Genomic DNA, 23,727 nt, shown 5'->3' on the forward strand with positions numbered 1-23,727 from the left:
TGTTTACCAATTTTCAGCTTTTTATCTTGAACATTGTATTAAGCCCCATACAACCCCATTCACCCATCTTTTGAGGGGTTGAGGGTTAATTTTCAGAAAAACCTGAAACACTACACTAACTTCAACGGTGTAGAACTTTCATATAAAAGTTTTTCACCCCTTTCACCCCCTTCGAGGTGGAATTTCCAAAAATATTAAAATATTCTAAGTAGTTTCGGCTGTACGTTGTCTGTCAGTCACTCAGTAACGCAAGAGTTTTATATATATATATATATATATATATATATATATATATATATATATATTTAAAATCGAATTTAATTTAAAAATCGAATTCGAAATAATAGCCGGGTGAATATTGTAAAATTGTTCTCTCTTTGCAACAGATCCGCCGCCGTAACAGTATCCGATCGCATAGCCAACAAAGAGACGCGTGAAATGGAATTTAAATAAAAGCCACGTAGATTAGGGACTGGAACGATACGCCATTGAGACAAATCTATCAACTTAGACTGCAATGTTGAAAGTTACCTTCTGCGAAATTATTACGTAGCGAAACAATATCAACGTGCATAATCACACAACGTCATTGTTTCCTAGAACTAGCACAACCTAAATTTTTGTAGATAGTGCTGAAACCATAAACCCCCATGTTTGCAGTTTGTACGATATAACTTACGTTTGTTTTTAACAACAAATTGTACAAATTATTCAATAGTTCTATAAAATAGCTTTGTTGTAGGAAATAAAACTATAACTTTTAAAATTATAGTCAATTAGCTGCGTTCCGAAGCTTCGCTTCCGTGGGAATTTCGGGTTAAAAAATACCCTATCGGTTATTCTAAGTTACATTCTACCTATGTACCAAATGTCATAACAATCCGTCCAGTAGATTTTGCGCGAAAGAATAACAAACAAGATTTAGTAGTGTGTAATAAATCCACGCATTTATAATATTAGTACGATGTAAACCCAATTTAAAAAACCAACGCAGGATTTTCTGATTTTATTTCAGTTTTCAACAATAATAACAATGCCACAGGAGGCCATATCCTACTTTTTTATAACTTTTTTAAACCAGTCATTGAAAGCGTTTAATATTCTGATATCGCAACCATCGACGTTTATTCATCGCAACTATCAATAATTTTATTCAAAATGGACGTTTCATATCCACTATAGTAGAGTAGAATGCTAACATGTGAATAGATCAAAAATTTGCTTTTATTTTTGAAAAATACCCAGAGAACGGATGTAAGCTTTTCATGGACAAGTATGGTAGTCCGTTGTGACAATTCAATTATCCTTTAGCCAGAGCGACACAATCTGGCTGCGTCTCAAAACAAAGACCCCGCTAATAGTATCGCGCGTCGGATAAACAGCGCGACATAGAGTTTGTGTTGAAAAAATAAAGGCGCGACGACGACGCCGAATAAATGAGAGCGGCGATAAACAGGAGGATCCGTTCCGAGCCGAGGGTCGATATCGAAATACATTATTCCCCGATCGGAGTGTTCCGATTCAAATTGAAAGAGCACCTCCAACATGAGATTTCTCAGGCGGCGAGTGGGCGCAGAATATAAATCGGCGCATAACCAGAAATGGAAGGGCTGTGAATTTCCGCTTCGCGGTGTACAGCGTGCCTTGCAGATATTATGGTTACAAAACAAAAATAAAACAAACTCTTGGAACAATGGCACGAAATAAAGTTTCGTAACGTACATTTTTATCGCAATATATCTCAAATATACCTAGTTTGCAATATGTTTAAATAAATCTAATCTAATATATAGAATAAATAAATAAAATAGGAACCCCAGTGCGGCGGCCGATGCAAAAGAAAAGCTGTAACACTATAAGTGTTCTCGTAAAATTTAACGCAAATTAGATTTTAATGGGGCCCATACCAATATTGACCGTGTCGCATCGCTCGTGTTTTGTTCTGGGATTTAAAAACTGTTCCGGCTTTTTACGGTCCGTTAATTTATTATTCACCTAGACTGAAACACAAAACGAGGGAAACGTCTAAAGGAAACCTATTTATTATTACCACGCGGGCGTAAAATCTATTGGAATTTAAGTTCTTGGAATTTACAGAGATACTGAAAAATGTTAATTCAAAACATTTTTTTAATATACTTGAAAATAAAGACCTACAAGGTAATTCCCGTGGACCTGAAAAAATGAAATCTATTATAAATAATGACCTAATAATGCAAAAAGAGGAATAAATCAGAAAGTTTGTAATTTAAGAAAGAAATGTAATGTTGATAACGTGATTTCACATTAAAATCGAAAACAGGATACTTCACATTGACCTAGAATTATGGGAATTTGCAAGAAGAACTAACCGTACATATAAAGGGAAAATCTAAAAACAATAAAATATGTCTTCCAATCCATACTAATAATATTATAAAAAGGTAAGATTTGTATTTTTGTTTGTAACGAATAAACTCAAAAACTACTGGGCCGATTTTTATGAAATTTGGCACAGAAATAGACGAAACTTTCAGGAGTGACATAGGCTACTTGTTTTATAGTGGTTTTACCCGAGCAAAGACCGGGGCGGGCCGCTAGTTTAAAATAAAAAGAATTTATGAACACAACACAATATATTTAGTTAGAGCAAAAATGAATTTAAGACATTTATAAAAAAATATATATTTCTACCTACTTACACACGTGACATAAATTCTAAAATCCCATTATAATTCTCGATGATTGATTATTCTTAAATAAAAACATTAGATATATAAAATTATTTTATTTGTAACAAACTATTACTGTCGACATCGTCATGGGATAATTAATCCTTTGGCATTCAACACGGGACAAAAAGTCATGCCCCAGCAGTAAACCGTTGAAAGTTATCCCGTTAGGACTGTCTGGAGCTGATCTTGGGTGCACCATCAAACCATCTGGTTATGCTTATTATAATAATGCATTGTCATGGGACCTTAACGTAATCGAAGTGCGACTGATACACACAAATTACGCGAAGATCCTGTAAAAAAGGAAGATGAGCTGCCCTTGTATCGTGTGTTAAGTACAGATTTACAAATTTGTATGGAACCCTCGATGTTCGAATCCAGCTTGTACTTGACCGATTTATTTTTACAGTGGACTTCAGTTTAAAACATGTATTATAGCTAATGATGTGGCTATAAGTTATCTAGCATCTCAAAATTCCTACCAGGTACTTACTACGGGAGCCGACAAAATACCACAAAAAACGTAACCAACGGAACTAAAGTCTCGAGCTCTAAGTCCGCATTTCACATGTTTCGTAATAAAGATAAATAAAAATATAGATTTGGACATACATTTTCCCATTAAAAGCCAGAACTACATTAATAGGTTCTTGGAAAGGACTAAGGGGCGTTGAAATCATTACAAAAAAATTAAGGATTGTCCGTGACGTAATGTAACATTGTTTCTAAATACCGCCCTGACAACTAAAAACCTATTACAATTAGTAGAAGTGAAAATGCAGAAGCTACGAGCTGACATAACCACGGCTCCGTGCACACTGTGCGTTCTGCGATAAGTATGTGTCAGTTTATTTCCCAAAATTTGAAGATGTACACCGCAGACAGTGAAGATATTCAAGTCGTTGAATACATTTACTTACACTGAACAGAAATGGGGCATACGCCACCCCTCATCGTGTATTCCGTCCAATTCGCAACACGCCTAGCCGATATTTACGTAACAGCCATCTTGCTGACTACTGACATTTTCCCTCACTTCCTTACAAAGACTACGCGTCAAAAAACATACCACTACATAACAAAGTCCAAATTATTATTTTCCACATTTTTAATAAATGTGTATTAAATTTATTCAATCTATGATATGATAATGCAATACAACAGTTAAAAAGCTTATAAACATAATTTCAGAAAAACTGGAAATAACTAATTTGACTAATAGATGTTCACCATACACACATAGAAAGAAACTGGCTGATTCGTGTCGTGTGTGTGTGTGTCGTGATCAGAAACAGGATTAAAACAAAGGAGTGTCATCAAAGGAGTTATTTTGATGAAGATAAATCCCAACAGGAACTTATTTGGAAGAAGATCATCCAAGAAGGGTCGTCCTTTAATCTCAATTATTAAGATAGGTATGTCCAGGTATCAATTCACTACAAATCTAACCAATGTAATTTTTAATATATTGCTTTGACCACTGATAGCCAATGGAAGCATTCCCTATGAGGATTGACGTCAGGCAGACGGCCGGTCCTAAAACTTTGGCCAAATCAATAAATATAGCGGCCTTTAAGCTCTCAAGGTGCTTTGCGGGAAAACGCTCAGATGAGAGTAATTTTTTAAACATACGTATATGAATTGCCGTTTTCGTGAAATACCTAAGGAAAAGAATAAACCCAATGTCCAGAAACCACAAGATTTCTAGAAGTAAAGTTCATAATAAAATTTCGGAGAAAAAGTAAATCGTCGCACCAGAATATACATCAAAGAAAAACACCAAAATAAGTAGAGCCAAAAGCTGGAATTGAATAGTGGAATGAATCTTCAAATAGCCGAGCGGGCAATAAACTGAGTAGAGGCCGCTTTCGTTGCTCCGATACAAACAACATGGTTCATTTCACATACAGCGGATAGTAGTGTATAAAGAGGAGCGAGCCAGGCATTTAGCTCGTTCAAGATGATTCCGAGAGACGCCGGAGGCAGCAGTGGGCGGCGGGCAGAGTGGGCGACGGCACTCTAACTTTATTAAGGACGAGACGCCAGCGCTGAACCAAGGTGACGCGCCTTCACAATACCCTATTCAGATTTAAATAGCTTTACGCCCAATTGCGCTTCAATATGCCTCTAGCTCTTGGAATAGTTATTTCATTGAATCATTATTTTAGGGCATAAATTAGCAGCGAAGAATTCCAATTATTCTTGAAGATCGGTGGTACTCTCAGTTAATTAATTAATTAACAGATGATGAAAAGCTAAACATCACCAAAGAGTTCGGTGTTTGGTCTAAGAATGTTGATTGTCTTAAATTACTGCCTCTGTGGCTGCTGCCATTCTCATAATTTGCGGTTACTGTTCCGTATGCAAACTCAAAGTAACAATGGATTTCTTATACATGTACATTAACTTATTTTTGAAAATAATAACGATAATGAGACGAAAACATTCACACATTCTAGAATCGAACGGGATATGATCCCGCGCCCCTGTCTATCCGGGACAGGTGCTCATGACCACTAAGCTATCGAGACCATGCCAGTTTGGCTGAATTAATTTATCTCTCTACGTTTTACAACGTATGTTCTATGAGTTTTTAAAGTAACAATGTGAAGTCAAAGTGTCATCTACTTAGATGACTTGACTACTTTACTTGAGGTAGAGTACATTTTTAACGTCAATAAGTGATGTAGTATAGTCCTAAGTTGAATAAAAAATATTGAATTTGACTGCTTGCGGCGGTCCTTTTAGGAATAAATTGGGAAAATACTGGACTTAGATTCATCTATGCCTAAGTATGAATTTTTACACAAGACAGAAGTATTTCTTCTTTGTATTAATTTAGATAATATGAGTATTATTCTGGCACGAACTTAAACAGAGGGTTTAGGTTAAGGCATCCAACACACGCGTTACTATGAGAACAATGGAACGCGACAAGTGGGGGAGGGGGCTGCGGGACGACTGGGCTCCAGCAAAGTTTGGCAATTATGGCGACCGCAAGTCTAAGAGCGGTGCTTCACTCATTACAGAGTAAAACGCGACTCGTCTAGATTAAAAGTCCAACAACGCTGTCCCCTATTTACAAAAGGCTGAAACAGTTTACTCAAAATGTTCGAATGTATCTAGATTCGTGTCTGTGAAATCATACGTAATCCTTTGCGATAGCTTTTTGATAAGAAAAATAACTACCAAGAAAGCAAATGCGAGCAGACGTGCGCGCAAATATTTATGTAAACACGACAGTTATACAGGTTTACCTGTAAAACATCAACCATCTTACAGGACTGGATAGCTGACATAACAACCTATGTTCTATGAGTTTATATAATTCGTGAAATTTAACTACCATACAAAATTATTATTAAATACATGAATATATAACATGTAAAATGTATTACTAACATGTTTTAAGTTAATAATATTATTTATTTTTATTTATAAATGCTCAAATTATGAGTATTTCAAATACATTGGGTATGGGTATAATATAATATTAGTATGGATCAAGCGTGTAGAATTGAACTCTAGTATCAAGTATTGAGAAGATCGTCTAAACCATGTTAAATTTCCTGGAAAACTCTTCGGGTGGCAGCTCCGGCAGCGGCAAAGATAGGGATTAATGTTCGAGACAACGTTTACACAAATAGCGTAATTTGGGATTTCTTGTCTCCCTAGCTAATGTGGGCTCTCTGATCAAACTACATAAGTAACAAACAAACCACAGAATGCTACATAGATAAAATCAACAAATAAATCGATGAGAGCCTCGTTAAATTGCCAAGTTGCAAACAGACAAAGTTTGGTAACTAACTAGCTCAGTGCGCCGCCCCGCATTCCGAGACAACGTCTGAATAAACACTAGTTCCCGTCTCCAATGGCCCGATATTTTATCTAATTTCGTAAACAAACAGTAATGTTAAATAATGACATACAAAAGTTACAATTATGTAGTACTCAACTTTCTCAATCTGTTCTATGTAACGAGAATGCGAATTTATAAAATGCTTTATATGATGTGCCTTTCATTTCAACTCTTCATTAAAAAACAATAATGGTTCCGTTACAGCATGGGAATGTAGTTGGAGGGTAATAAAGTCCTGTGATTAAAATGAGCACTTTAGATATCTCGTTTAAAAAGTTTACTTCTTTGAAATCTGTAAAAAAAACAATAAAAAATTTCATTTAAGGAACTCCACCGATGTTTTGATGTATTAATTATATATTTTTGAACTATCATCCCTTTTGAGGCTCCCCCATGGCCGAGATGAAATACAATTTGAACAGATAATACGAATAAATGTACGGTACATTTTGGTAAGAACAGATTTCAGTAATAATTCCATTCCGTATAACGCAAATTTAGTATAGTTACAGTGCACTAAGCGGCGAGAGCAAGTTAAACATTGTTGCAATTCCAGAACTTGTACGTTACTGTCTCAGCTATGTTGTTGGTAATAAGTAAAGATTATGTTGTGATTATGAAACAATTTCACAAGTCGCAACTCAGTAGGTACATATAGGATATCTCTCAATAATGTTTTAGTAGGTTCTTGGCAAGTTTTGAACTGAAAGTTCAATTATACAATTTCTATGTATTTATTACTAGATGCGCCCCGGGGCTGGTGTTCCGAGGTACAGACTCTGCTTAGTTTAGACACCAGTCTTTCGCAATCTATAGTTATGTATACTGTGTGTAATGCTTGTAATTATATGTATATTTTATTTATCGAATCTGCTTTTAAACTCAATACAATGACTGATTACAGCAATAGGTAGGTACTTATGGCAAAATCATGAGAGGCACGCAAACTAATTAGTGGATATAGCTGACGAAGCCCATATCCCCAATACCGTTTTACCTTTGTCTTTAGCAATGAAAAGCGACACATGGAATAGAAAAAAATAAAGAACTGAATCGCTTTCACCTTGCTATCTCCGTTTGGTCTTATGGTAGATAATGTCTTATGGCGTTATGTCCAATATTTGTACATATATTTATTTTTGAGATTTTGTGCAATATAGTTTTAAGTAAATAAATAAATTCTTTCTTATACGAAATCCCCTCATGGGATAAGTTCACCGTTGCCAATAACTTATCTCTTTAATTTCTGTCTCTTTTTTTGTACTTTTTTACGTGCAATTAAGTTATTTCAAATAATCAAGTAAAAACCTTCAAAACAAACTCGGTCACATATTTTCAAGTAGGTACCTGCGGAATTAGCTAAGACTTACCTGAAGACTAGGGTGCACTCTCAGTTGCAACAGTGTTCGGACGACCCCTAAGTGCCCTTTGTTGACGGCGATGTGCAGCGGGGTTTGTCGTCGCCGATTTCTACAGCCGAAAATAAGCGTGTGAAACGAAAATCTTTCATTCATCTCGGCAATTAAAAATGTTTCATTAGTTTTACGTACAGACAGAAACATGGAACCTCGCAAGTTTCTGTCAATCTATGCTTGTAATTTAGTGAATTACACAATTCAAGTAAAATGAAGACGGCAGTCGTATTATTTTTATTAATTCTAACTCATTACTTCTACTATTACATAACAGATGTCCTCGCAATCTTTCGCCGGTTGACTGTTAGAGATTTCTACATGGGATAAGCTAACCTATGTACATAAATATATCTTTCTTATATTCATTTTAATGTATGTACTTACTTAAAGCCTGTCCCAATTTCGCTCGGGTAATCTATACCCATTCCCATTTACCATTAACTATAAGTGGACTACGTCTTTATATAGGAGATATTTACGGAAAAAATAGGACAGGACTATATAGTAACATGATATATTATCATGTGGTAAATAATTACCACATGATAATATAGCATGTTATTATACTAGGTACCAGATGCTGACAGTGTGGAGTGGTATGAGGAGAGGTGCACACCTGGCGTTGAGGTCAGCGCCGGCGGCGGCGAGCGCGCGCAGCGCGGCGGGCTCGTCCCCGAAGGCGGCGTGGTGCGCGGCGCGGTCGCCGTCGCGGTCCTCCGCGTCCGCCTCTGCCCCGCGCTCCACCAGCGTACGGATCACTTCCACATGACCGTTCTGGGCGGCCGCCTTGCACACGAATCACTATTGAGAGGAACGTCTACCGGCCACTTGCCCATACGAGAGAAAACCTTTTTCTACCCTCTAAACATTGCCCCGTTTTAATGTTTTAAAAAAAATATGTTATTGACTCCATATTATACTGGGTTTATAGGTTTTTCTTTTTTAGACCCAGTGCACGAGCTTAGGAAGGCGGCAGTAGACTTATTTGCTGCCGACTTCCAAAGCGCACGTGAAGACGAAGCGGCGCAACCAACTTCACCACAGCCTCTTCCATAAGATAAGAGAGAGAGAGAGAGAGCCAATCCTGAGATCCCATCAGATCATGCTAATCATAACAATGCATGGAAACTAAGACAACTTTGAAAATTTCAACTCTATAGGATGTCCGGAAATAGATTAAATTTTCCTTAAGTACAACACAAATTGGATTATAAAAATATTTTAAACATAATCTCTTCGTTGTCGAAGAGAGTTTGTGTGTATCTCGGGAATACAAATTAGGAACATAATGATTTTACTTAATTTTCACGTAGTACCAGGGCTAACTTATCGAACCCGCGTGCGACCATTGTTTGATCAACGTTTCAGGAACATGCATCATTAATAAATGTAATCATCATACCTGCAGAGCGGTGTGACCACCATACACGCCATTAACATCAGCGGCCCCGTCGGACCTCGCCAGTATTTCGGCACAACGCGCCGCGTCACCGTTGGCAGCAGCCTTTACTAGTTCTTCATTAGCGTCCCCGGTCACGTGGGACTCGAACAGTGTCTTCAGAAGCGCTGATAAACGTTCACCTAAAAATAAATATTATTAGCATCATTACAATGTTGTACAACAATAAATTACCAAAAAAAGGTTGGATGAAAGGATGTTTGTTACTCAATCGTGAAAAATGTACTGGACTGATTTCGATGAAATTTGATACATGGGTAGAATATATCGAGGAAAAGCAAATAGAGACCTTAAGCCTCGGGATGCAGCTAGTGTATTATCTTCTCTTTATTTGGCCTCATACGCTGGTTAACATCACACAGCACACAGCGAGTATATAATAAAGTAAAAATTTGGGAATACCTGACGAGTTTCCTGGGATACTTCCATCAGACGATGCTACTTTGGTTACGGCTTTTGGATTGTAAGTCCATGATGTATTGCAAACTTCAACTTTGAGATCGTTATCGTGGTATATTTGCTGCACACGACCTATTTTTCCAAGAGTCTGCAAAACAAATAATATCGTAATCAATATAAAAACATAGAACTTTTAATTTAAAAAACTCTTTGTCGTTACTAGAATCATGTAAGCAGTATATGTTCTATAGATTCACATATTATTATCAAGCAAATTAAGGAAATAAATTATCCACACTAATATTATAAATGCGAAAGTCTGTCTCTTTCACTTTCACGGTTAAACCGATTTTGATGATTTTTGGTATGCTTGTAGTTAAATAACCCCGTACAAACATAGGTTACTTCATTTTTCAAAAATCAACACCCAAATGAATATAATGGGGGTGAACGTTTACATGAAAACCAAATCTACGCTTTGGCAGAGAAATTCACGCGGTCGAAGTCGCGGGCAAAAGCAAGTGTAGAATATTGTCTTACAGGAGCCATAGCCTCCGCCCACTCGCCGTGTCCGCACTGCAGCGTCTTGACGCGCTCCTGGTCGGCGCACACCTGCACCAGGTCGCCCACCGCGAAGGCGCCCGCCGCCGCGCCCGCGCCCGCGCCCGCGCCCGCGCCCGCGCCCGCGCCCGCCGCTCCGCTGCACACCTGGCGCCGACCACAGACATTCCCAACTTTCTATTCGACTTCCGGTGATATACAGGGTGCCGGCTCTCGGTCACACTAGTGTGACGCAAGATTTTTTTCTGCATTGACATACTATCAGGCATCGAATATGACGTCAAAAGTTCACTTAAAACTAAGTCTACTGATGAAGTAAGCACTCCCAAAGTGCGAGTGAAGAAGTAAAAATGTGAATTTATGCCGACATTTTAAAATTTCATCAAAAACAAAGTGAGTGGCTAATATGTAGATATTGCAATTGTGGACTAATTGTCAGATTCATCAGCACAGCTCTTTCTTACTTCCGAGTGCATTCTCGATTACCTTTTTATTTCCTACTTTTTTCATCTCTACTTTGCATAGCATCCTCAATCCTTAACTTAATTGTCAGACCTTCCTCACTGATATGTACAAGCTGGAAACGGATAAATTCGGGAGAACACGCGTGTTCACTCACCTGACATAAAACCAGACTGGATATTCTCAAGTACCCTTAAATACAGTATATGACACTAACAAATAATTCTAATCTTTAATTTGAATGTACCATGTCAATAATTGAAGTGAAATCATATTTTCATACGATAAGTTATTTTTAGGAAAAAAATATATAAATTACCCATATTTATACCCTATAATAATAAAAATACCTTAGTTAAAACAGCAGGGTTGAATGTCCACCTATTACCACTGGCATAGGTAACCACAATATCATGATCTTCATCAATACCAACAACAGTTCCAGTGGATCCCAGGCATTCGAACATGCCATCTGTCCATCCCCCATGACCATGCTGCAGTGACTGGACTATCTCCAAGTCCAGGTCTACATTTACCTGAAATTAATATTTCTAATAATTAAAAAAGTATGTTAATTTTATTCTATGATAACAATTGGAGCAAGAGATGTGTGAAGGGATTAAAATCAATAGTAGAATGAAAAATCATGACAAGTACAAGCAAACATGTTTTCAGTTTAGTAAAATAATGGTATTCTTACATTTCAAATTTAATTTGAACTTCAAAGTGCTGATTACTAATTATAATTTTCTGGATAAATAAATTGGATGTAATACTACACATTGTTGTGAGAAAAATTTCCATCAAGATCTTTTGAGTTTATTAAGAGAGAAAAAGTTAGCATGAAATTTTTTATATTGTTAGTCTGTATTATCAGACAACAAACAGATTTAAGTCACCAGTCAAGGATCAAAGTGAAATGAGGTCAAAATTCTTGCACCAAAACCACAGAACAGTACACTGTAGCAGTAGTAGCATTGTGTGGTGCGGTGTCTGTCTGTATATATATATATATATACACATAAAATATACATACTTGGTCCCCAACTTGCAGTCCATGAGGACCTGTCCGACCAGGACCCAATTCTCCCAATAATGGCAAATGTTCCTTGTACACATTTTGTCCTTTTACATCATTGACAACCTGAAACATTTTTTTATTACAATGTGTCATTTTCGATATTGAATCAAGACAATGTAAGTAAGAGTGCCAATCTATTACCATAATATGAATTACTTTTATATTTTGTTATTATATAAAATAGAAACTAACCCTCATTATTCACAAAAAAGTTTAAGCATACTTTTAAGCATATGTTTTGTCACTAAAGAAAGACCTTTACAATATATGATACTAGCAGAACAAGTCATAAAAATTCACGAAAATTAATGTCCAGTTCAAGCCAAGACACCATACAGAGCGAAATCCATTTTGGGGCAACTTGTATTTTTCTTAAACATTGTAAAGTGTTATTTATATGCATGTACCAAATAAATATTTTTTCTTTCTTTCAAAAATAAGTAAGTACAAGGGACTAGACTATTTCAATAGATTTAATGAACCTTTAAGTCTGCCATTCCTTCAAATCCTACTCTATACAAATTCTTAGTGCCATTGTCCCACACGATATAAGCAGCTGAGCGAGGGCTGGCTGCCGACCAGTCTTGAATCTCATTAACTTTGCCACGTCTACCATTACCACCATCTTGATCTTCCCATTGCCAATCTACCTGGAAAATATACAAACAGTTTCTTACAAAAAGAACTTACAATATAATATTGTATTGTATATCTGCAATGTAAACATTGTTACAAATAATAACAAACTAGAGAACCTTTCTATTATTTATTATCTAAATTTAAAACATGTTAAACTTTTTATATACAAAGATTTTACACCTAAGTAATACATGTAAAATATTGACCTTGCAGGACTTGTCAAAAACATATGGGCAATCACTGCATTTTAATAAATTTGACATCATTTCTGACATGTAAATGCCAGTGATATGAAACACTCAACCCCAATTTAGTTACAAAGTAATCATTGAATCACTTGTTGTGTAATATGCCAGTAAAATTAAACTACACTACTATTTTTCCTTTTTTTGTACTAACCCCTCTAACAACTCTTGCTCCTGGGAATATACCTCTGACAGCTTGCTTTTTACTTTTGCGACGTGGCTCAACCAAACATCTTTGAGCCCCAGGTGCACTAATACGATAAAACCTATGCCGCAAATTATGCTTATCTCCATGATAACATACAGAACATAGATCATAATTACTGCATTCGGCACATTTCCACCGTATTCCTGAAAAGAGAAACACAAACATAAAAAAAAAATTCATCGGTAAAATATAACAATATCCATTAGTATGTACACTAACATACCAAAAATTGGTTGCTGTCTACAAGTATCACACATTGTTCCTTCATGTTTCACTCCTGTTGGGGCACTATCTAGTATTCTTAAATCATAAGCTCCTGAACACCTATAGTTGGCAGCTGTACCATTGTCCCAAACTACAACCACTTCTTCAGGAGACTCAAAGTTTCTTACAGTCCCTACATGTCCCTCGCCTCCATCCTGTAATTAATTTTTAATTATAGCTTCATCAATCTTCAAAAACTTAGAGTACAATATATACTTAAGCGTAAAAATAAAATAGTAAACAAAACTGACATACCTGTTTGCCCCACTTCCAATCAGGTCCTCGTATTACTCTAGCACCTACACCTTCCATCATGAATCTAGTGGCTCTTGAAGATGCCGAGACACCAGGAACATTAGACTCCATGTTTATAGAAATTTGTTCAATAATATTAGTTATTTTACTTTGCCCGTAAAAATTGTTCAACACCCTTCACTTTACAAACTTTTGACACTTGTTCTTCTAACTACAAAATGACAGTTGACAGTGATAGATTTTCGCAATGGTAGCAAAGATAAAAAAACATAGTGGCAAGCAGTCCCAGCAAACATTTTAGCTGACAGAACACAATGCATACGTCCTGTCCAGCACAGTGGACAGGCCATATATTATAAAATAATTATCGTAATGGTGTGCGTATGCATTGGGCGCTTATATATTCATATATATGTATGTATGTACGCCACTGATTTAAGAACGTAATTTTCTTATTGCGTACCCTTTCGTTGTAATAACAAACAAAAGAGATAGCTTTTACTTGTTTTACCACGAATAAACACATGTTAAAACACTTCGCAACTTCACGCATATTATCTGAGCTAACCAGCATAAAATTAAAAATTACCAAAATGTTTGGTATGTTTTTTTTTGTTCTTTTCTGAACTGATTTTCAATTCAGTGAGACACTGACAGAAAGATGACAGATTTATTATTCAGACAGACAGATATTTATAATTTTCAATTTTTAGTGTTTCAGGATCAGAAGTTTTATTGAAAAAGCTCTTATAAAAAATTGCTTTTGCGTGCACTAAAATAAATAAACTATGTCGAGTAACCGTAACAAGTATGAAAAAGCGCGAAGAAGACTGGCCGCTGTTACATTTTTATCCAATATATCTCTCGACGGCTCCTTCAAAGATACGGAATTAGTAAAGATTAGTGATAAATCTGCTAAATCTGAGAAATCCGATTTAGTAATCAAATCTGATAGCAAAGATATTGTTGTGCGTAATAATGTTCAAAATAAAAACAAGGTTCCACAGTCTAGTCCTGTGCATCGTCTAGGAACTGATAATCAATCGTTGAGTTCAGACTCTGAGCACACTAACATTACTCCAGTGAAAGGACATGTCTTCAGAGATAGGTATGACCTTGAAATATATCTGATATTTACATAATCTTTTTCTACCTTAACACAGTCAGTACGCGGCGTATTAGGTAATATTTTTATTTATTTATCATCATGTGAAAGTTCTCTACTCCTATGATCATCTACATCCTACACAAGAGTGACAGTGTTGGGAAGTTGGTTCAGTGACTTTGCCAATAATTTCACTTGTTTTTCAGGTGCCCATCTGTTAATACAGAGTCCTTTAAGGAGAAACATTCATCTCGAATAAAAAAAAATCACATTATAACTGCTGAAGATAAAAGTAGTTCAGAAAGCTTGAATTTCGGTAAGTTACTGCCTTCAATGACATGTGTTATTTTTCGAAGTATATTGCTAAAGTTGCCAAGGATGATATGCTTGCCAATGGTCTGACAACTAGGTATACTGGCAGCCATGTGAAATGGAGATAAATACATAGGAATATATATTTCTTTCATAAAATGCAACATGGCAGAACTTGAGCCAGAACTGAAGTGTGAGTCATCATGTCATATACATAGGACACATGCTGGGCAAACATATTCTCTGTCTTTGTCAAGAAAACTCTCATTGTATTTTTTAGGTCGCTTCCGTTCAAGCAGTATCTGCATTCCTGAAAATCCATTGCAAAATGAGGTGCGAGTTGTTCGTGCAACAAAAGGAGTGGCCTTTAGAGATGAGAGACTTGCATTGGTCCCACCACAAGGAGTACCTTGTGTTATATTTAGCACTATACCATATTCAAAGACTATTCGCAGTGCTCGGTATGTTTTGATTTTTAGTCTACCAATGTGCATGTCATGATTATTCAAAATTTCCAAATTTTAATGAAATAGCATATTAGACCACTTTCTATTAACATTTTTAGAGTGGTATTAAAAGGTGTACAATTTTTCAGGCATAACTATTGGATCAACTCAATATTTCAAATAATTGCTTTATTTCAGTGCTGATCTTAGAAAAGATGGGGTTAGAAGACGTAACACTTCAGGACCAAGGCCATTATCTGCTATTACAGACAATGGGGTGGATCCTTTTGATTTACTTGGTTTAGAAAGGGAAGAGACAGGGCAAGATATATCATACTCTAAGTTATTAGTCCCGTCACGTGTTTGTACCAGGGAGCAATATAGAAAAATGTATGAAGGAGATTTCAGTGACAAGTCGAGCTGGAAGTTGTCAAATCGTCATCCACATGTTATTGCCAGGTAAATATATTATTTTTTTAAAGTAAATTCACTTTTAAGAAAATATATAATCTTTAATCACATGCAATAACTGAGTGTGCATGTTCTTGTGATGTAGATTATTTTTTCTTGTTGAAGTATTTTTGTCCATTGATTATGTGTTTTATGTCTATATTACTATACAATATTTATCAAGAGAGGAATATTTGAAAATAAAAAACTTATGTACTTAGCTAGACACAAATTTGTTGAAGATTAAAAATTTGATTTATTTCTTTGTTAAAAAAATATTCCTCTTGACTCCCATCACAGCTGAAATTTTTTTAAGAGCTTATCAAGTAAAATGTTTGCAACATGTTTGCGCTATATTTTTATTCTACATTATAAACACCTACCTACCTACTTACCTACTGATATGGTCATAAAATATATTTATAATGCACCAACATACAAAGATTATAGGTGCAATGAGACACTACACAGTTTGATGCATTTTTAATATCATCTGCAGTTTTCACACTCATTTTATTACTAACAAATTTAAATTTCAGGACTAAATTATTGACGCGGCACAAGGATAAGAAATGGTAAAAAATAAATATTTGGTTTATGCTATGCAAGAAGTACCTTTTAGGTTTGGCTAATGTTGTTTAACTTTAGTCAAGGCAGTAACTGAAACAAATACAAATTTTTGTTATCATTGCATGCTCTTATTGAGATATAGCTTGAGGTAGTTTGGCAGCTATTACAATATGCTACTAAACTCATACTAATTACAATTTGTGTAATGGTCTTGCACTAGACTAGTTACGAATTATATGTGTTCCCAACACATATAATTCGTAACCTTGATTTACTTGTCTACCTGCACTTTGATGATTCATAACAGACTGGTTGTAATTTTTAGAATGCCTATCAATATACCAGCGATTTTTTATAATTATATGATGATCTAAATGAAATAATTCTTTGCACCTTCCTATCTAAAAGTCTTTATGATAAGTTTAAAAACTTTGAAGCTTACAAAATTGGCTCCCCAGAGAATTTTGGGATAAATAGAAGCTTGCATCAATTAAGGAACCACCTTAAATTTTTGCACATACCAGTTACAAAGAGGCTATCTCATACCAACATAATAGCGCTTTTTACAATATCGGCTTAGTAGGTATTTCGTACTATAAAAAATAGCATAAATTTAACCTTGGGTACTGCATAAAGATGTTTGTCCTGCCAGTTGAATTCTAATGACTTTCAGTTAACTAGGGTTAGTTTAGATAACTAATATTTGTTATTTCAATATGAGTCAGTATAAAGCCTGAAATGCTTTTATGTAAAACTAATGCTTTTAATTAATAATGCTTTTATGTCGATATTACTACATAATAGAGGTCCCTGTGCAATGAATTTGCAAAATACATTGTCATTGTTATATATAAATACATTACCAGTAAGTGCTTTGATCTCATAGAATACTATTATTAATAATAACAATTTATATCTCTCTTATTTCGCCACATTACTCAGAAAAACTTGCAAAAGCTGTTTTTTTTTTTTATTTTGGTGTTGTCTCTGTGATTTCCTATGCATGGTCTTCACCTACCTAATTCATGTTATGTTTCTGAAGTAGTTTATGTGAAGCTGGAAGCTGGTCTCAATCTGTTCTTTCATTTCTGTTATTAGCATATCATAAAAAAACACTACAAGAAATATTTACAACGCCAGCTTTAGGTAATGAGGATCAGTCATTGGTATTTTTATAACAATGTTGTGAAAAATGCATGAATGTTGTGACTAACAAGCAGTGAAGGCATGCGGTGTTGTCAACTAACATAAACCTATGAGACTTGATTTAGTTGTTGTTAATTTTTTACACTGGCATTTATTTTTAGGTGTTTCTCGTACGAGTCGTCCCAAAGAACGAATGTAGCATCTTCTCCGCCACACTCGTCCGTAGAAATCAAATCGTTCGATTGGGATGAAGGATCTATACTAGCACAGAAATATGTAAGCAGGAATTTAACTAATAAGTTAAAATTGTTACGGCTGTCATGTCAAATAAACATTTAATATGATTTCGTTTTATATCCTTATAAACTTTTCCACTTATTCATAAAAAGTTAAATCCTATTTTAAGTTGAAATATGTGTTCCGTTGCGATTTTGTCCAAGAAAGATGAGAGATTTTACAAGTTTCTTTGGATATACTGAACAAAACGCAATTTTATGATAATAAATCTTACGAATTTAATCGAACGAATCTTATCTTAGTATCACCATGACAGTCAACAAGAACAGTGTTGCCTAAATAAAAATGGGGCGACTATGTACCTATTTATGAGATAGGGGAAATATGTATTGATTATATAAATGATAGTTTATATTTAAAATTAAACTATCATCGACCTCTATTATGCTCATATTTTTCGAAAGACTAGTATTTAGAATTAAAGGAATAATAAAATAGTAATACATGAATGAATTTCTTACAGGTACAATACTGCCCTAACGTCCTCGATGATCCGGAGTTGATTGCCGGGAAACACAGGACATTGCTTACATTCACATCGTACATGACCTCCATCATTGACTACGTACGGCCTCAGGATCTCAAAAAAGAATTGAACGACAAATTCCGAGAGAAGTTTCCTCACATCAAACTTACGCTTAGCAAGTTACGAAGGTATTAAAATTCAAAATTCTTTATTCGACATAGAATGATATGAGTATATAACTAATAAGTTACTTCAAAAATTTACACAAAACTCAGTCTACTACCGACGAGTGCCGATTTCCAAAGCTAATCTATTCTATTTGGATCGGAGCCATTGTCGCGTTGCTTTAATAAGCTTATGACGGACGGTGAATTTCCGGAAAACCTAAAGGTGGCAAAAGTAATACCAATCTACAAATCTGTGGCTTAAACCGATCCAGGTAATTACCGCTCCATTTCTGTATTACCGGTCTTATCAAAGATATTAGAAAAAGTACTTTACAGTCGCTTATCAAATTATCTCGATTCTTTTAGTTTTCTATCTGCTCGGCAATATGGCTTCAGATCGAAAAGCAACACCACGACGGCAATAATTGATTTAACAACAAAAATAAAAGATAATTTATATAGGAAAAATCTAGCAATGGGCGTCTTTATCGACTTAAAGCCTTTGATACTGTTTCTCACAATATACTATTAAATAAGTTACAATGCATTGGTATCAAAGGCACTGCCCTCAAAATGTTTAAATCGTACCTTACGAATAGAGCACAGATAGTTAAAATTAGCAACTTTAAAAGTACATCACCCATGGCCTCCCACAAGGTTCCATATTGGGACCACTTTTGTTTCTAATTTATATAAATAACGGAAAAATTGGGTCTTCATGGTCATCTAACCTTATATGCGATATGAATAAAATCATCTCACAGGCTCAAGAGGATTTGAACATGTTGTTCGAATGGTTTTAGTATAATTATTTTTAGGACAAAAAACAAAATAATTCCCCATCGTGACCCCATAAAAATTAATGACATCTTGCTTGAACAGAAAACTTGCGAAAAATATTTTGGTCTCAGAATGGATAGTTATCTAACATGGAACAAACAATTAGAATACATAAAGAATAAATTGACATCACTAATAGGTTCACTCCACAGTTTAAATCATTGTATACCTAGTAGTTTACATTTTAATATCTACAACTCCCTAGTAAAATCACACTTACTATATTTAATAGAAGTATGGGGAAGTGCCGCCAAGACAATAATAAAGGAATTACAAAGGGCTCAAAATAAAGTAATTAAAGCACTATTCTGTTACCCATACCTAACATCAACTCGTAAAATCTTCAAGGAGACAAAAATAATGAGCATTCGACAACTTTATTTATACAGTACTTGCAATTTAATAAAGAAGATCATCAGTAAAACCATTCACACCAATATATTTTTTATTAAACGGTCACAAATAGACCAACCGTAGTTTACGTCGTCCAAGTTTGCTTGTCTTGCCGAGAGCACGCACCAAACTTAAACAAAAAAACATTACCTTTGAAGGAGCACTTTTCTACAACAAATTACCTCCACGTATAAAAAATACAGACTCCCTACAATCTTTTAAATCCGAGTTACGTGACTATATTATTAAAAACTGCTCACTCTATGAGAATTAATTTTTAGTATGACATATTCATATTTTTGTTTTGTTCTTTGCTTTATTCCTTGTGCTTGTTATCGGCATCTTTCAACTTAAGAAATGTTTAGTATACCCTACCCTTAATTACCCTTAATTAAATACGGGGCTGCTGTCTAGTTTTAAGAACCTTTATCTTTTTTGTTCTCATGTAAGTGGATTTATTGTAATCTTTTATGAGAATAAATTCTTTAAACCTATTTCAAGATTTCATCCAAACAATAAACTAAATAAGCCTAAATATGTCGAGCTAAACTAAACGAGTCCTTCGGGTTTCACGTTTCATGTTTCTGTCTACCCCATTAGGGATAAAGGCGATATACCTACTGTATGTATCTGTACCAACTTTTTTTTAAATATTTTGTAATAAGGTTTATGTTTTTTGACAGTCTCAAGAAAGAAATGCGGAAAATAGCCAAACATGATAGCGGAGGTGTTGACCTACTTTCGGTCGCTCAAGCGTACGTCTACTTCGAAAAGCTAATCCTGGCCAATTTGATCAATAAAGATAATAGGAAGCTTTGCGCCGGCGCATGTTTGTTATTGTCGGCCAAACTGAACGACGTCAAGGGAGAAATGTTGAAAGCTCTTATTGAGGTTAGCATTTTTATTGCTTTTGTATAAAATTTAAATGAATTAAATTTTAAAAAGTGAAACAGGTGATCATTGTTTTTAACTTAATCATAGTATCGACAGTGATGTCGACTATAGTTTCGATCTGTCACCGTATAACCACCGTCGATATTTAAAATTACAATGAATACTCATCTTGTTGCAGCGCATCGAAACAACATTCAGAGTGAACAGGAAAGATTTGATGAAGTGTGAGTTCGCGGTGTTAGTGGCCTTGGAGTTTGGCCTTCACGTGCCCCCGTACGAGGTGTTCCCGCACTACCAGCGGCTGCTGCACGACTCGTGACCCTGGCGAAGACTGGCCCTGGAGCCATGCATACGGGTCTGCCATCGCCGCCGCGCCAGCATCGTTGATAACTTCAGGGCTAGCGCTTGGATCTAAACAAACGCAAAGGAAACTAAAGTTAGGATGTCAACTGATGCTCCTCAGATTACAAAACTCGACACTCGACTATGAGAAAATGCTATATGGGGACTTTTAGGCGATGGACTATAAATCTGTCACTATTTCCGAATCGCAATATGTTTAATAATTCCGTTATCTATGTACACTTAGCCTATCATGCCCACTTAGCCTAGTCTCGCGAGTGACTCTGTCAATCCCGTAAGGAATGAAGAAGTGACAATGTAACTTGTCGAAAGACTATTAAACAATGTGTGATCAAAGATACTATATGAATTGGAGGATATTTTTTGCCTTGACGGTAAATAGCCAAGGCCCCCACGGTTTTGTTATACCACTGACATCTATGAAATATAGATAGTTATTATGAGTGTAGTTTTCAAATGATCAAATATGTAGTAAACTATTTTCTTACCGAGAGGTGTGACGGAATTTATACATTGTGTGGTCTTTTTAAATACACGTGTTAAATGCCAATCGGAAATGGCATTTAAACGTTGAAAGCGAGGTTACCTCTAGTCAAAATTATAGCTCAAAATTAGAATTATAAATAACAAATGATATAGTTACATATATGTATTAACTAAGTAAATAGTATGAAGCAATTGACGCTCAAATCAAAACTTTAAATTCTATATGTATATAATTAGTTATGTTTAGGAAGGACTGTTATTACTGAACTAATAGTTACTGCTATTAACATCATATTTCATGAAAAGGTCAAGTGCAGGAAAATTTCAGTGACGGCATTCCCCTCCATAAAAATAGTTAAATATTAGCACTGTGATGTACAAAAATCCTTTAAATTATTCAAATTCATCTATTTTGTCTATAAACGATTAGAGTAATATTATGTAATACTTAAGTAGTAGTAAGTACTCGTATAGTAATTTATATAAATGCTGCCAAGCGGATGAGATATTATCCTTGTTATGTAATTTTGTAAATATTAAAATTTATTAATGCACATGCAATAATTGTTCTATAAATAGATGTGGCCTGCGAGAAGACAAAAAATTCGAATACCTTTTGTGGCGCTATGAAGTTCGCTCCACTCAGTATGAAGACTCGCTTATCTAAATTTTGGCGACATTATAAAAAAAAATAGTGTTATGTTGATAGAGCATGAGCCTGCCCACAGTGGAAGGAAGTGAAAGAGTGGTTTTTATTGGCAATATTTATTCTCCAGAGTCCACATACCACGACGTGCTCTTCACTAGAAATGTTGTCACAGTAGAGTCAGTAGCGATAAGCGAATGCGAACGAATTCTTATTCTTCTCAGATATTTTATCTCTTCGAAAGTGAAACGTTTACTCTTTATATGACCTAATTTGCCACAGTAATGGTTAACATTTTTCACGGCTTCCAACGCACTGGACGAGTTATTTTTCTTGTTACAAACTATAGAAAAAAGTGTTTTCACAGTTTTTCATATTCTTTTTCCTAGCTTCTTCTTGCAGTAACCTTTAGCTAGTCATCTATTTTTTTTCAATATGTGCCAATTGATGAAACAAACTCATACTGATTCAACAGACATTTTTGATTAAAATCAAAAGATTCTTTTGCCCTGGTGGTATCACGAATATCTTGATAGAATGACGATGCAACACTAAATCCAATCCTAGCGAAATCACGTGGTACACGGTCTGGGTCCACGCCTGTACCTTCCTTTATCCTTAGCCGTATCCTTCTCGTGTGAGCACCATCATGAATTCAAATTTCCATTGTAGGAAAATTTTCAACATCACGTAGTTTTTCATTATTTTGTCGACTAACTAGTCAGAGGCCTCTGTGGCCAACAGAGCCAACGGTCAGGAGCCACAGCAGCAGGTTATTCGGCTCTAACGACAGCTAAGTGATCGTTGCTCGTCAGATAAACCTTATCATTGCACAATTAGGTTGAAAGTCAGTTTTTCTCCTTGAAATTCCACGAACAATGTATCTAGTTAAGGCGGTATTAGTCAGACAAGCAGTCTCCAAGTTACTGATTAGCGCATAAAATTCTGGTAGCCCCTCAATAGAAGTTGAAAGAGGGATTTTCAATCTTGTCATTTATTTATTTTGTATCTGCCAATTTGATGAACCAAATGCATTACTGCTTCAATATACCTGGATATTGTACTGTGCATATTCCACGCGATGCAGTTGATGCAATAACAGCACAGGGCGATAATGCCTTTGCCCTCAAATAAAATTTTGAGATTAGTCCATACTTCCTTTGCCGTGATAGTACCTATCACGAATGTCCTGATAATAGGACGACGGAACACTCAATCCGCAATACTAGCCAAAGCACGTGCTACACGGTCCACATTAGTATCTTTCACAATCTGACATAATCCTAGTGTGAGCACCATCTTGAGTTAGTATTTATGTATTTTTTTATGGTCATTTATGGCCATAAAAGAATCCTATCACACTGTGGAATAGAATAATACTTTCAACATTTTATGATAGTAGTAATTTTATGTGCCTATTATTTGTAAAAATGGCACAGGAATTGGTTGCCTGACATCTTTGTAGTCCATAAAGTGATGTTTGTTATTGTTATTATAATTATTTGCTGCTAAAATATTACATGTGTTATTTGTTTTAAAGTCTTTTAATAAAAAAATAACAAAGGTTTTGCATTTTTGTAGT

General features: G+C 35.4%; 2 protein-coding genes across 4 annotated transcripts in view; one reads left to right on the forward strand and one right to left on the reverse strand.

The window, feature by feature from the left end:
- The window catches only part of mib1 (mind bomb 1), a 141,016-nt gene extending 127,247 nt beyond the window's left edge, over positions 1-13,769 (reverse strand). For both annotated transcript variants that reach the window (XM_053744081.2, XM_053744073.2), the window contains exons 1-11: positions 13,565-13,769; positions 13,269-13,464; positions 12,992-13,188; positions 12,436-12,603; positions 11,909-12,016; positions 11,223-11,408; positions 10,390-10,557; positions 9,853-9,997; positions 9,394-9,572; positions 8,608-8,777; positions 7,947-8,046 (exon numbers count right to left, since the gene is read on the reverse strand). In XM_053744081.2, the coding sequence (XP_053600056.1) occupies positions 7,947-8,046; positions 8,608-8,777; positions 9,394-9,572; positions 9,853-9,997; positions 10,390-10,557; positions 11,223-11,408; positions 11,909-12,016; positions 12,436-12,603; positions 12,992-13,188; positions 13,269-13,464; positions 13,565-13,675 (1,728 nt within the window). In that variant the 5' untranslated portion in view covers positions 13,676-13,769. The remainder of the gene's footprint in view (positions 1-7,946; positions 8,047-8,607; positions 8,778-9,393; positions 9,573-9,852; positions 9,998-10,389; positions 10,558-11,222; positions 11,409-11,908; positions 12,017-12,435; positions 12,604-12,991; positions 13,189-13,268; positions 13,465-13,564) is intronic.
- A 444-nt stretch (positions 13,770-14,213) lies between these two features.
- LOC128670472 (uncharacterized protein) lies at positions 14,214-23,711 on the forward strand. Of its 2 annotated transcripts, XM_053746144.2 has the most exons (9): positions 14,214-14,672; positions 14,876-14,985; positions 15,262-15,442; positions 15,626-15,886; positions 16,417-16,452; positions 17,755-17,869; positions 18,354-18,544; positions 20,440-20,647; positions 20,829-23,711. In XM_053746144.2, exons 1-9 carry the CDS (start codon positions 14,353-14,355, stop codon positions 20,967-20,969), a joined length of 1,563 nt encoding a protein of 520 aa, XP_053602119.1. In that variant the 5' UTR covers positions 14,214-14,352; the 3' UTR covers positions 20,970-23,711. The 2 variants fall into 2 exon arrangements, with proteins under 2 accessions (XP_053602119.1, XP_053602127.1); XM_053746152.1 differs by lacking the exon at positions 16,417-16,452 and having other exon boundaries at positions 14,225-14,672.
- The last annotated feature ends 16 nt before the right edge of the window (positions 23,712-23,727 follow it).

Source organism: Plodia interpunctella, chromosome 1 (assembly GCF_027563975.2).
Source record: "Plodia interpunctella isolate USDA-ARS_2022_Savannah chromosome 1, ilPloInte3.2, whole genome shotgun sequence".
Lineage (NCBI taxonomy): Eukaryota > Metazoa > Arthropoda > Insecta > Lepidoptera > Pyralidae > Plodia > Plodia interpunctella.

Bases quoted from the DNA above. Each gene is read 5' to 3' on its own strand.
- LOC128670472 (XM_053746144.2), top strand. From the start codon at position 14,353: ATGTCGAGTAACCGTAACAAGTATGAAAAAGCGCGAAGAAGACTGGCC. The intron at 14,986-15,261 runs GTAAGTTACTGC...TGTATTTTTTAG, and splicing joins TTCAGAAAGCTTGAATTTCG to GTCGCTTCCGTTCAAGCAGT. The intron at 20,648-20,828 runs GTTAGCATTTTT...ATCTTGTTGCAG, and splicing joins TGTTGAAAGCTCTTATTGAG to CGCATCGAAACAACATTCAG.